General features: G+C 53.2%; 1 protein-coding gene across 1 annotated transcript in view; it reads left to right on the top strand.

The window, feature by feature from the left end:
* Positions 1 to 14,612, top strand: part of DSCAML1 (DS cell adhesion molecule like 1) — a 365,655-nt gene that overhangs the window by 267,626 nt on the left and 83,417 nt on the right. The window contains exons 4-7 of the mRNA XM_043481523.1: positions 1,380 to 1,526; positions 7,876 to 8,154; positions 11,618 to 11,893; positions 13,127 to 13,423. Of these exons, the coding sequence (XP_043337458.1) occupies positions 1,380 to 1,526; positions 7,876 to 8,154; positions 11,618 to 11,893; positions 13,127 to 13,423 (999 nt within the window). The remainder of the gene's footprint in view (positions 1 to 1,379; positions 1,527 to 7,875; positions 8,155 to 11,617; positions 11,894 to 13,126; positions 13,424 to 14,612) is intronic.

The raw sequence follows: 14,612 nt of genomic DNA, 5'->3' as shown, positions 1-14,612 counted from the left end.
ATGAGTCATCATCACTATCCTGATTCTGATGCCCCCTCTGGTGGAAATGGAAGCCTGGGTTCTTCTGTGCCTGCCTGGGGAAGCAGCTACGCCCTCAGAGAGCAAGGCTGAGGGACCCTAGGTTAGCTTCTCCATCTCAATCTGACTGGATCTTGGATGGAAGACCATAAACTTAGAGAGTCCCAAAGCCAAATACAAGCCTTTCCCCAGCCTTGGAGTCCATATTCTCCCCATTTTAAAATCAACCCTAAAAAAAATAAAAGAGCCCTGACTAGCTCAAGTTCAGGGGTTGCCTTAGGATCTTGGACGAGGAAATCCACTGTACCTCGGAGTGGAGTCTTATCTTATAATCAGCCAAATGGTGAAACTCTGTCCTTTCCGCTTCTCAGCCAAGTCACGGCAGTGAGACTAGAGAGAGGGCAGGGAAAGTAAAATATAGGACACTGCCTTTGCCTTGCATGAAATGGTGTCAAGAACTGCATGATGGGGACTTCCCTGGTGGTCCACTGGCTAAGACTCTGTTCCCAGTGCAAGGGGCCTGGGTTCGATCCTTGGTTAGGGAACTGGATCCCCCATGCCACAACTAAGACCTGGCACAGCCAAATAAGCAAAATAAATAAATAATTTTTTTAAAAACTACATGATGAATTAGCATTGTAGAGCTGCATCTTCACTTCCCCACTCTTCATATAACTTAGTCGCAGTAATTGTTTCTTGCGTGAATAAATGACTGACATTGAAAGAAAATGTAGGCTTGTTTGGCTCAGTGCAGAGGGAAAGCTAGGAGCCAGTGGAAGGCCTGAGTTCTGATCCACTTACTGCCTCTGTGATTTTAAAATGGAGATGGCACCTCAAACAGTTGTAAGAACAAACGAGCAATGATTGTTAAAGCTTTGCAAACTCTCGCCAAGAGATAAGAAAGAGGAGGACTGATACTCCATAAGTGAGCACTTACTGAGTGCCAGACACTGTATTATTTTTGTCATCATTATATCCACTCCATGAAGTATTGTTTTCACTCTGTTGTGCAGATAAGACTCAGAGAGGTTAATTAACTTTCCCAAGGTCACACAGCTAATAAGTGGAAGAGTCAGATTGGAACCCAGATCTTGACTCCAAAGCCAAACATCTTCCTGTGAAAAGCTGAAGCATCTACACTTAAAGGAATAATTATCATGATTTCTCTTTGTTTACATATAGAAAATTCTCATCTGTGAGAGATGCTCTCCTCACAGCTTCAGCCCCTTTTCCCCATCATCTCCCATCCCCTGGGCAGCAGGGCAACCTGGCCGAGCAGAAGTCCAGCTCCAGGCCCAATTTGCTTCTGGTGGCAGGTCTGGCCAGAGGAGTAATCAACTGTGTCCTGATTATGTCTCCAGAGAACAGGTTTTTTATCACTTCCCACGGCGGGCTGTACATCTCTGACGTGCAGAAGGAGGACGCCCTCTCCACCTACCGCTGCATCACCAAGCACAAGTATAGCGGGGAGACCCGGCAGAGCAACGGGGCCCGCCTCTCTGTGACAGGTAGGCCAGAGGGCTGGAGAGGAAGGGAGGGTACCAGCCCGACCCCAAGACCGGGTGGGCATGTTGACACCATGGATCAGGGAGTCTGCCGTGTAATGGGCGCATTCAAGAGAAGCAGATTCAAGAACGCAGGTACAGAAACCAGCGGGCAGACCTTGTCTGGTTTGATCTGGGATGTTCTTCATATTTTAAGAACTCTACAGTTCATTCCTTTCAGGAGTCTACCTGAGAAAGCTGAATGCACCTGAAGAACTGTTTGTTGTTTTTGTTTAGTCACTCAGTCATGTCCAATTCTTTGTAACCCCATGGACGGTAGCCTGCCAGTCTCCTCTGTCCATAGAATTTTCCGGACAAGAATACTGAAATGGGTTGCCATTTCCTTCTCCAGGGGATCTTTCTGACCCAGGGATCAAACCCACTGTACTGGCAAGCAGATTCTTTACCACTGTACCATTTATCAAATAATGGAGGATATGGAGCCCATCCCCTCTTTCCTTTTTTGCCTTTGCCACCAGGAAGCTCATAGATATAATCTACTGCTCCAATGTAGTAATGATTGGATTGGATTGGATTGGATTAGGGAGATTTTGTATTTCCTTGTGTCTCTATTTTTTTTTTAAGATTCTAGTAGTTTATTTATTTTTGAATACATATATATCTTTCGTTAGGGGCTTCCCCAGTGGCTCAGCGGTTAAGAATCAGTCTGCAGTGCAGTGGCTTCGGGAGACACAGGTTTGATCCCTAGGTGGAGAATATCCAGTGGAGAAGGGCATGGCAACCCACTCCAGTATTCTCGCCTGGAGAATCCCATAGACAAAGGAGCCTGGCAAGCTACAGTCCATAGCATCACGGAGTCAGATACGACTGAAGTGACTGAGCACACTTGCACATATCTTTTATTAGAGCCTACCTCACAACATTTGAAAGTAGGCAAACACAAGATAAAAAAAAAAATCTCTAAATTAAATAAAAGATCTTTATTCTGGAATGATTATAACTTCTTACAGAAGGATGGAAGCTGCTATTTCCTGAATCCCCGTGTGCCAGAAATTTCATTTAGGTACTATCTCTTAGGCACTATCATAGCCTGGTGAGGTGTGCACTGTGCTCCGTATTTCTATAGGTAAGAAAATCAGACCTTAGGGAAGCCAAGCCACTTGTCCCAACTGTTTAACTAGTGGGAGGCACAGCCAGAATTCACATCCTCCAGCCACAAGTCCCCATGGAAGGGGCTAATCGAACACCATGCAGATGCCCCGGTTACAGAGGAAAGAAGGTCACTTGGCGCTCTTCAAGGGAGGCCTCCTGGAATAGCACTTTTCAGACTCTTGACAGTGATCCTCAGACATCATCACCAATGCCATGCATGCTGGTGTTTCCTACCACGTGCATTGTGACGCACTCTGATATTTTCTATTCTACTCTATCCTGTCTCAGTTTATCTAAATGCTGGTCACCACTCACCACATGGATTCCATCACTTCCTAACCGTGTGTGACCTGCAATTAGAAGATCCCTACCCTTGTGGATGTGGGGTCAGAGTAGCTTCCGGAAGGAAGATGAACTGATAGAACACCTGGTTTGGGGACCAAATTGCTCAACCCCTTTGGGTCTCTGTAAAAATGAGCTAGATTTGGTGACTTCTCAAATTCCTTCTTTTCTTTTTTTTGGAGTATAGTTGCTTTGGGCTTCCTGGTGGCTCAGAAGGTAGAGAATATGCCTGCTATGCAGGAGACCCAGGTTCGATCCCTGGGTCTGGAACATCCCCTGGAGGAGAAAATGGCACCCCACTCCAGTATTCTTGCCTGGAGAATCCCATGGACAGAGGAGCCTGTGGGCTGCAGTAGATGGGGTCACAGAGAGTCGGACACGACTGAGTGACTAGCACGCAGCTCACAGCTGCTTTACAGAGCGATGTTAGTTTCCACTGGGCAGCAAAGTGAATCGGCCACATGGGTACACATGCCCCCACTTTGTTTGGATCTCTTTCCCATTTAGGTCTCCTCCAGGCACTGAGTAGTTTCCTGTGCCATACAGTCGGTTCTCATGAGTTATCTGTTTTATCCATAGTAGTGTATATATGCCGATCCCAGTCTCCCAATCCGTCCCACTCTCCTTCCCCTCTTGGTGTCCGTATGTTTGCTCTCTGCGTCTGTGAGGTGACTTCTCAGCTTCTGTCTCCCTCTCCCCTGTGATTTGGGAGGATTACCCTGACCAGCAGGTGACTGTGTCAAGGGCCCCTTCTTAGTTGCCTGGTGCATTTTGGGGGCAAGACCAGAAGCCGAGAGAGCAAGGATCGGGCTCTCTTTTGCTCCCTTGTGTCTCCAAAGCTTGGACCTGTGCCTGGCACATAGTAGGTGCTAAGTCAGTATTTGTGGTTAAAATCAACCAATGCCAAGGGAAACTGTGCCGTCACGTGGGGGAGGAGATGGGACTGCGCAGTGTGGCCCCATCTTCATGGCTAGACCTTGCCATCTGCAGCCCAGTTCCCAAGCGTGCCGGTGGTCCCCTTCCAAATTATAGGCACTTGTTTGTGTGCTGGTTTGCATCTCATTTGCATGCCTCTCATACGGCACAGAATCCCCCACCCTGCTGGTCTGCTGCTTTCCTTTGCATGAATATTTAGCCCCTTCATCCTACTAATCTTACTTCTACTCTTGTCCCTCCAAAAAGACACCCTTTAGACTAGAGGAGGGACTTCCCTGGTGGTCCAGTGGTTAAGACTCCATACTTCTCCTGCAGGGGGTGCAGGTTCAGTCCCTGGTAGGGGAATAAAGATCCCATGCCGCATGGTGCAGGCAAATAATGGAGGAAAAAAACCTGGCAGATATGCCAACCCTTCTCCCTCTGAGGGGCTGTGGCAAATGCCTGCCAGCTGGGTCTGGGGGGTGTGGAGAGTGGGAGATGCCACTCAGAGACTCGGAGATAAAGCCCAGAGAAGCAGAGAAGCAAAGACAGGGAGGCACCCGGATGACAAAAGGGGAGAGACGTGGCCACAGAGGGAGCAAGACAGGGGACAGAGGAAAACAGAAACCTAACAGAGAGATGAGGATAGACAAGATGATAGCGACAGGGTGAAAGAGAGCCGGAGGAAGACCCTGGGAGCGGAGGGGAGCCCAGGGGAAGGGGCCCTAGGAGTGACGCGGGCCCTGATGTAATGTGATGTGACAAGGAAATCTATAAGCTGCTTGTCTTGGCAGAAAGGCGACTGATACCCAGGCAAGGCAGCGCAGAGGGGAACTCATGCCAGGGGGTGGTCAGGTCGCAGCCCCCCAACCTCCAATCTCAGATCCATTCCCTGAGTTGAGGGTAGGGATCAGCTTTCACCTGAGGGAAGGCAGACGCAAGGGAAGTCTGAGCCCCCTCAAATAAGGCCTAATAACCATTCGACACATTGAGGTGCTTTTTAGACTTTTTTTACCCAGTGCTGTCGTGAGCATTTTCTCTGTGGAGTAGGCACCTTCATCTGCATTCATAAAGGAGGGGACCAGCGACCAGAGAGGCTGAGAGGCTACACCCAGGTTCCCCAGTTCACGGGATGCCGAGCCGGATGCAGAAGCCATGTTCCAGGGCGGCATTGTTCAGCCAGCTGGGGGAGGTCCCAGCAGCATTCCCCCAACTCTGAGGCACCCTGACCCCCTCACACCAGCCCCGCCTCAGCCCCAGAGATTTCTCAGGGCCGGGCCATCTGTCTCCCCCAGCCCTGCACCAGCCCTGGCAGCACCCGATCCCCCCAGGCTGTCACCGTACACGCCACGGCATTTTACTTCTGCTCCCGAGTAATGAAAGAGGTTTCTTTCCTTCAGAATTTAATTTCACGCCTGAGACTCAGTGATTAATTCCCTCCCACCCCCCCCCACCACCACCACCGCCCCTTCCTCCACCACCCCATTGGCCCCTCTGCTTGTAAATTCTGCGGTGTGCCACGGAATTTGTGTATTTTGCATCAATTAAGTGTCACGTTGAGTAATTCTTCCCTGGCACCGGGTTTGTTTATCCCAACCGTTCCCACAGGGTTGTAGGGGAAGAGGCCACAGAAGCTGGCGGGGAGGGCGGGCGGGCACGGAATAGCAATCGCCCGGCACATCTGCGCGGCGGTTCAGCATCAGCCTGGCTCTTTGACATAGGTTGTGCTTTGTTGCCCACCACAGTCTGGGGAGATCTGGAGATGGCAGTGTCACCTCTGCGTGCGGGAAACTCAGACTCTGGGAGATCATAAGACACCCCCACCCCCCCCACCCAAGGTCACCCAGCCCAGCAGTGACCCAGGCCACTGGCATCAGGGTCATCTGATTCCCACTCCCTGGCTCCTCCTGAGAAGCCCTGGAGGGTGGGAAGAGAGCAGAGCGTTTTCTAGAAAATCTTTCCCCAGGGAGGAGACTTCCAAGCACAGCCCCTCTCCAAGGGGGGCGGGGTGGGGGCAGTCACAGGGTGAGCCGAGAACAGAGGACATTTCCCATTTCATCAAGGAGGGGCCAGAGGGGTGTCAGCGCTCTCACCATTCACCCCGGAGCCAGACCCAGTGTTGGATTCTTCCATCTCAGACCGCATTTACTGAACAAGCGTGGGGAGACCTGGTTTTAGATCCTGGCTCTGCAGTGGGATCCTGGGCAGGTCACTACACCTCTCTGGTCTCAGGATCCCCATTGGTGTGTGCCCTCAAAGCCCCTAAGGACCTTCCCTAGTGGCTCCGAGGGTAAGGAATCTGCCTGCAATGCGGGAGACCCAGGTTCAATCCTTGGGTTGGGACGATCCCCTGAAGAAGGAAATGGCAACCCACGCCAGTGTTCTTGCCTGGAGAATCCCATGGACGGCAGAGCCTGGTGGGCTATAGTCCATGGGGTCGCAAAGAGTCAGACACGACTGAGCAACTTCACTTTCACTTTCCAAGTCCATAAGTCAGCTACTGTTCCATGAGCCTATGAAGTTCTGCGATGTGGAAAAGGCAGACTGCTGGCCCACCCCTTGCCCGCGTGCCCCCATTCACCCTTCCTCGGATATCTATGGCCCGGGCAGCCCTGCTCTGTGCTAGGCACGTGGGGATGCCACAGGGGATCAGCAGTGTCTCAAGGAGCTTCCGGGGAAACTGCATACACGGCCTGGTGCACACGGCTGCTGGCAAGGGCCGTCGCGGAGGCGGCAATGGTGGTTGCCTCTGGGAGGGAAATGGGGCGACTGGAGGTGGAGTGAGGGGACTCCCTTTTCACTATATGATCTTGTCTACTTTCAGAAGTTTTGCCATGTGTGTGTACTGTGTTGTTTTTTTTTTTTTCTTTCTTTTAAAGAAAAGGTTGCTTGAAAATAAAATGAAAGAAAAAGAAAACTCTATGGGCATCCAGTGAGGGTGGCCTGGGGGAGATGTCCAGAAAGGGTGGGATTGAAGCTGCTTTCTGGAAGATCAGTAGGAGCTGGCCAAGTGGAGCAGGCTGGCGGGGCATCCAGATGGCAGGCCGTGTGCTGACAACACGCCGGCGCGGGGAAGTGGTGACATCAGAAGGTCGGGGAGGCAGGCCAGGCCAGGGGACCTGGTTGGGATGAGATCACAGATCACAGAGGCCTAACTCAGGATAAGAGGTGGGGATTGTAATACATAGGTAAAGGGAGCCTGTGGGGTTTACATCAGGGGAAGGTCCCCAGTGGGCAGAACACCCAGACGGGCCCGTCAGGGTGAGAACTAGACTGAGGGAGCATCCAGAATGTTGCTCAGATGGCAGGGCTGTCGCACACAGAATCCCACCAATAAGCGCCTGGTCTCCTGTAGTGTAGGGCCACGGGCCCACAGTCATGCTTGCTTGTGGTTTGGGAATGCAAAGGCGAGGAGCATTGCTGGATGGCAGGTGTGTTTTGCAGAAGGCTTAACTTCTGAATCCTTCTGGGCCTGGAGAGAAAAACACTGCCTCCTCTGAGCCCACCCAGATTGCAGGTGGGAGCAGACAGGACAGAACAGAGGTGCCTATCCTTGACAGACCCAGACCAAGATGGACCAGAATTATAGTCCCAAGAGGTCATGATTCTCATGCCATGGGGACTGTTTGTATGAATGTCTCTCCCTCCCTCTTGTGGTTTCGCTTTCTCCCTCTGTTTGTCTGTCATTCTAACCTAGTCTGCCCACCACATCCTCCTCCCTCAGCCCCTACTCCCAGCCATGCTTCCCAGGGCCTCCATGTGGCTGAGTAGGGGAGTCTGGGCCAGAGTCTGAAGCCCCAGGGGATCCAGTGAGCCATCCCACGGGTATCACTCACTCCAGGCACCAGAGGGCAGCAAGTTCTGGGTGCCTGCCTTCCCACCCCAACCCCCACCCCACCCGTCTCAGGACTGGCCAGGACCACTCATGCTCTCTGCCTTCCAGACCCTGCCGAGTCGATCCCTACCATTCTGGACGGCTTCCACTCCCAGGAAGTGTGGGCCGGCCACACGATGGAGCTGCCCTGCACTGCCTCCGGTTACCCCATCCCTGCCATCCGCTGGCTCAAGGATGGCCGACCCCTCCCAGCCGACAGCCGCTGGACCAAGCGCATCACGGGGCTGACCATCAGTGACCTGCGGACCGAGGACAGCGGCACCTACATTTGTGAGGTCACCAACACCTTCGGCTCGGCAGAGGTCACAGGCACCCTCACGGTCATCGGTGAGTAGGGGAGCCCCTTTCCCAGCCCCAGTAACCTTTGAGAGCACTGCCTCTGGTGGGGAGGGACATGAGGGCATCCCCATGCCTCTGGCCAGCCCCAGAGATGATCCTCTGGTTGGGGAAGGCAGGTTGGTGCCCTGAGAAAAGCACTGGGTTTGAAATCAGAAGACCTGCCTTTTGGTTCTGATGTCATCAGATAGTAACTGACCTGGGGGAAATCATATAACCATGAGTATCACCTCTGTGCCCTTTTCTGTCAAAGAGGATAATGACCCTGCCCCTCCGACCTCCTAGAGGTCACAAGGGTCATAGGGAACAATGACGGTGATGTGACGAGCTCATGGGGCTTCTCAGCTTCTTGGGAGGAGGCAGTATCTATACTAAAGGAAACGACACTGATGTGAATCTAGTAGAGGACATAACGAACCCACCAGAGGTGACACTCAGAGTATTTAGGGATAACTTCTAGGGAGACACTGGGGGTAAACACCCAGGGCAGCCTTTCCAGGACCTGCCAGTTGGCATGAACTCTGGTCCTTCCTGTTACTCCCCTGTCCCAGAGCCCTAGGGTCCAGGGAGCACACGTGGAGAGCAGGAGGGTTTCACAGACCCCTGCTGCTGCTGAGCCCTTGGAAGCGGGGGAAAAACCCCTTGAGGGGGAGTGGTGAGACCAGGAGCATTCTTCCCCCACCCTACCTCATCTCTCTCTCTCGGGTTCCCTGCTCTTGGGGCTGCAGGGAAGGTGTTGGCAGCAGAGGGTTGAGACTTGGAGACCCTATGGGATCTCAGTCCTGTGGGGCAGCAGGAGCCTGAGTCCATGAACTTTGAACCTGGTGACATCATGGGGGATTCAACCTGGGCAGTGGAAAGAGGCTGTCCAGAGATGGTCCCGTCCCCATACCCCCGCTCTGCTGTTGAGATTGACCAAAAAGTCTCTCTGCCCAGCTCACCCTCTGTCTCATGAGCATAGACTGCAGGTCTGCAGGCCCTCGGCTAGGCCAGAGGACCACACAGAGCCTACCTCCTCTGGGCTGACCTTCTGGGCCTGGCATCCTGTCACCCTCAGCCCAGACATGGGCCCAGTCTCTTCCCCATAACCGCGGGAATCTTGACAGTTAGGGCATGTTTATCTGCAGTGTGGGGAGGAGACCCTCCCTGTGTGAATTCACTATGAAGCTGGAAGAGCAGAAAGAGCCCCCAAGAAATGCTCTGGAAGCAACAGTTCGTGATACAAACGCTTGGATTAAAATGCTGGAAGCTTGGGGGCAAAGAGGAGGTCCTCTCGTACAACCAAGACGTGGACCACAGAGTAGGCAGATCGGAGGACCGGGATCAGTACCCTCTTCTAAGCACCATCCAAAATTGTTTGGCCTGCAGTGCGGGAGACCTGGGTTTGATCCCCGGGTTGGGAAGATCCCCTAGAGGAGGGCATGGCAACCCACTCTAGTATTCTTGCCTGGAGAATCCCCCTGGACAGAGGAGTCTGGTGGGCTACAGTCTGTGGGGTCGCAAAGAGTCAGACACAACTGAGCGACTAAGCACACAGTATTACCTTCTCCCCCTTTAACCTCTCCTGCTACACACAAACACACACTCACATTCATACACGCACATTGTCTCAGGGAACAGGTCAGGAGGGCTGTGTACCCCCATCCTTGGAAAATTAGCACACCTCACTCTGAGTTAATTTGATGTTCCAAGCTCCAGCTTCAGTACAGACAGGCAAGCAAGTAGTTACACACACACATACAGGCAGATGTGTTGAAGGTTCACATGCCCACTTCCCTGTACACACATGCAGACACATGTGGTGTCTGTGCACACCCACAGATACACACTCTCATCCTAGAACACACGGACACACAATAAGTAACTGCCTAGAGCTGTGCGCACACCCCTGTGGGCACGGATACTCCTGACTCTGAGATGCAGAGCTCCCCACCCTCCCCCTCACTGGGCTGGACTGGATAACCAGGTTCAAGGGGAAGTGACATGGCTTTTCTCTTCCCCTCTGATAGCCCCTCTCTGCCAGGTCCACGGAGAGGAAAGCAATGTTTTCATATCTCCCTCATTCTGCCACCCAACCTCCCACCCATCCTCCATGAGGCCCCGTGCAGAGACAATGAGGGGAGAGCTGCTGGCTGGCAGGTCCTGGGAGCCCTGGCCGGTGCCTGGGGCAAGTGGAATGCCACCTGCGGCGTGGTGCACTGATGTTCCCTGGGTAGCGGGCAGAGGATCTGGGGGTGAACAGGCCAAGCAGAGTGTGAGCAGACTCCTGCATGCTTTGACTGCCCACCCAGGCAGGCCTGCCACACCCCCCTCTCCTGCAGGCTCCATTATTGGGGGTCCGAGGCTCCTGCAGGTCTCCGGCTCCTGAAACCCCCAACCCATGGAGATCAAGGAAGAGAGGCCAGCTTGGGGCTGGTAACCAGCCAGCCATTCAATCAATAAACATGAGTCAGACAGCAGTTGTGATATAAAGATGAGAGACTCTGCCCTGCTTTCAAGTGGCTCACAGTCCAGAGGGAGAGAGAGAAACAAAGTGGTGATTGGAAGACGGGGAGCTTGGTGTTCTGTTAGTTACACACAGGGAGCCTCAGAAGATGAATCCTTAACCCAGTCTGGGAGGGGACTAGTATCCAGGAAGGCTTCTTGGAAGAGGTGACACCTGAGGTTGGTGTGAAGGATGAGTAGGAAATAGGCAAAGGGGGCCAAGAGCGCCCTGCGTGTGCAGGAACCACAGGCAGGATGCTGCTCTAGAGACAGCATAGCTGAGAAGGGGGCCAGGTCTCAAGGGCCTCCTTGGATGCCAAGCTGAGAGTTGTTGGCTGCCATGGAAGTTATGAACAGGGCAGTGGCTGGCTGCAGTGAGGAGGACCGATGGAAGGACACGAGGAAAAAGGAGGAGTGGAGAAGAGCGTACTGCATGTTCTGGGCCTGCAACTGGATAGGGGCAGTGGAGGTGAAGAGCAGGGGGTCGACTGACGCGTATAAAAGAAGTCAGACCAGCAGAAGGTAGCTATTGGTTATTGGATAAGCACGGGAGACAGGTGGTGGGCCATGGGGGCCTCCCTGGTTTCTAGGGTGAGTGACAGTGAGAACGATGAGCCAGCCAAGCTTCCATCCTCCTCATGAGCCAAAGGGCGCTTTCCAACCCCGCCCGGGCAAGGACCCCACATTAGGACAACACAAGCCATCAGAACAACAGGTGCTGAGACTCTCTGGCCTGACCCTGCCATTTCACAGATGGGTAAACTGAGCCCTAGAGAGGGGAAATCACTCAGTCTGGTTCCCACCCTCACCCCTCCCAACACACACACACATGCAAGACATCTTGGAGACAGAACCAGGGTCTCCAGACTCCCAGGGCCTTTTCTGATCGCCGCCCACCCCCATCCACACTCCACTGACAGTGAGTCCTTTTGCTTTTCTTTCCCTCCCCATTTCCCCCGGTACGGCCCAGACCCCCTTCACGTGACCCTGACACCAAAGAACCTGAAGACCGGCATCGGCAGCACGGTCATCCTCTCCTGTGCCCTCCTGGGCTCCCCGGAGTTCACCATCCGCTGGTACCGCAACACCCAGCTGGTGCTGCCCAGCGAGGCCATTTCCATCCGCGGGCTCAGCAACGAGACGCTGCTCATCACCTCGGCCCAGAAGAGCCACTCAGGGGCCTACCAGTGCTTCGCCACCCGCAAGACCCAGACGGCCCAGGACTTCGCCATCATCGTCCTGGAAGGCAAGTGGGGGGCTGGGGGCAGCTGGGCGGGTTCAGGATTCCCACAGCCAGGCCAGGAGGTACCCCGCCCTCCCGACAGGAAGCAGTCATCCGGCACTCCCTACACACCAAGGAGGTGCACTGCCTCATTTCATCCTCCCAAGGCCCTGCTTGGAGGTTTTTGGTGTTGTTTTTTTTTTTTTTAATAATATCTATTTTGCAATTGAGGAAACTGAGGCTTTGGTCCGTTGCCCTAGGTTACACAGTTCTGCCAAGGAGCTGGGTTTGAACTCAGGCCTCTTAAACGGCATACTCCATTGCCTCTACCAAATTACTAGAACTGCACTATTAGAGGGTTTCCCAGTTGATGCTGCTGGTAAAGAATCCACTGACAATGCAGGAGACGCAGGTTTGATTTCTGGGTTGGAAAGATCCCCTGGAGAAGGTAATGGCAACCCACTCCAGTGTTCTGGCCTGGAGAATCCCATGGACAGACGAGCCTGGTGGGCTATAGTCCATGGGGTCACAAAGAGTCAGACACAACTTAGCGACTAAACCACCACCATTTCTTTATAGCATTCCTGCATGGAAGGACAGCCAGCGTTAATGATTACATACCCCATGATCCATGGAGGAAGTAGGGGCCTGGGGGTCCAGGCTTCCATTAACTAAGACCTAAGCCCCATCACAGACACCTCCCCGCACCATGAAAGCCTCTGGGCAGCTTGCATCTTAAGCCTCAAACTTTGGACTTTTTGATGCTACCCCTGCCAATGAAATGAGCTGGAATTAGATTCTTCAGGTCCAGTCCCTTCAAGTCCTGGTTCCACACATAGTTAACCTCTGAGCCTCTATGTCTTTATTAATAAAGTTTGAAGAAAGAGGTGGAAAAGGAAAAGTTGAGAGGATGTAACATTTATTAAGCACTTACAAAGTGCTGTGTAAGCATCTTTAATGCATTAGTTCATTTATTCCTCACATCCATACAAGGGGGATATCATCGTTACCCCCACGATCTCCATCATCCACAGAGGGAAGATGGAAAGACTCAGAGATGTTAAGTAACTTGCCCAAAGACACACAGCTAGCAAGTGACTGAGACTGGATTCAAATCCAAGGGTCTTCATTCATAAGCAACAGTAATAGGGCACCCAACAGGGTTTTGTGGATAGCGCGTGATGAGGTGGGGTGGCCTGGGGGGCACTGTCTCTCCGTGATGAGGTGACCCTGAAGGGGGCTCCTCACTCCCTGCAGATGGCACGCCCCGCATCGTCTCATCCTTCAGCGAGAAGGTGGTCAACCCCGGGGAGCAGTTCTCACTGATGTGCGCGGCCAAGGGTGCCCCGCCCCCCACCGTCACCTGGGCCCTGGATGACGAGCCCATCGTGCGGGACGGAAGCCACCGCACCAACCAGTACACCATGTCCGATGGCACCACCATCAGCCACATGAACGTCACGGGGCCCCAGATCCGTGACGGGGGCGTGTACCGGTGCACGGCGCGGAACTCGGTGGGCAGTGCTGAATATCAGGCGCGAATAAACGTAAGAGGTGCCTGTCTACATTTAAATATCAGAATAGGCTTTTAAGTTCCTTTGCCATCTCTGTGGTTACCATTATTCTTGTGGTGATTAGTACTTATTATTAATCGTCATTTTGATTTTAGTAGAGGTCTCTCTCCTGTCCCCCTCTCCCTGCCCCCTGCAAATCCCATCATCCATTCTTGTGTGTGTGTGTGTGTCTGGTACAGTTCACCCTCTTTGCATTCCCGTTCTCCTCCTCCTTTCACCCCTCCCACAATCCTGCCCCCTACCCTGTCCCTTCCCATCAATCTCTCTGGTTCCAGGTACATTAAGCACTCCACTGGCATCTACGCCCCACCTGGGCCTTGCAAGGGCAGGGACAAGGCAGGGGAAGTGGTCCAGGCTTGCCCTTTGATAGAGATGTCCACGAAAGCTTTATCACCATGTCCCCACACGGAGCTACCCCTGAGATGCTCCAGGAGCTGTGAGCAGCCAGAAACCAGGGAACCATCTTCTCTCAATCCACCATCTCTCAGCTAGGGGGTTCAGCCTGAGTGAGGGTGCCCCAAGGTGGGCACCTCTGAGAGTGGAGGAAGAAGTCCTCACGGTGACCTTCCCCGTGCCTCAGGTTTCCAACCTGCTGTGGTGAGCACAGAGGCTCCTCTGAAGAGCTCTGCAACCACTTGGGGTCAGACTAGTCCTCAACTGACCCTACCAGTGAGCCCTGACCCAAGAGCAGAAGAGGCGCAGGGGGGCGGGAGGGCCCTGGTCCGGGGCGCTGGTGGCTGCCATGGAAACAGGGAATGGGAGAGGCAAGGTCATTCACTTCTGCCAGGTCTCTGACCCCCACATGAGAAATGTGATCTCCCTTTGACCACTCTCCTGCCCTCTCTAAATTGGAAGGGGACAGAGCTGCCCAGTCGTGGGAGATGCCTTGGTCCAGCCCCTCATCTGCTGGGTGAGTGGGGAACTGGAAGCCCAGAGTTTCATATACCTGCTCCAGCACTAACCCTGCATGGTAGCCTCTGAGCCCCCTTTGCAATTCCCATATAGCCATCTGCCCAGTGACCCAGATGATGACCCTGTCCCCTTCCTCCAGTGTGATCAGAGCCCCTCTTTGTAGCCCCTTCCCAGGGGTACACAGAACACATTTATTTACTTGCTGAAAGAAAAGCATCCAAGGAAGACCTTCTTATTGTCCTTTAAATAGTTAATAT

Source organism: Cervus canadensis, chromosome 11 (genome assembly GCF_019320065.1).
Source record: "Cervus canadensis isolate Bull #8, Minnesota chromosome 11, ASM1932006v1, whole genome shotgun sequence".
Lineage (NCBI taxonomy): Eukaryota > Metazoa > Chordata > Mammalia > Artiodactyla > Cervidae > Cervus > Cervus canadensis.
This window is presented reverse-complemented; position numbering and strand designations above follow the sequence as displayed.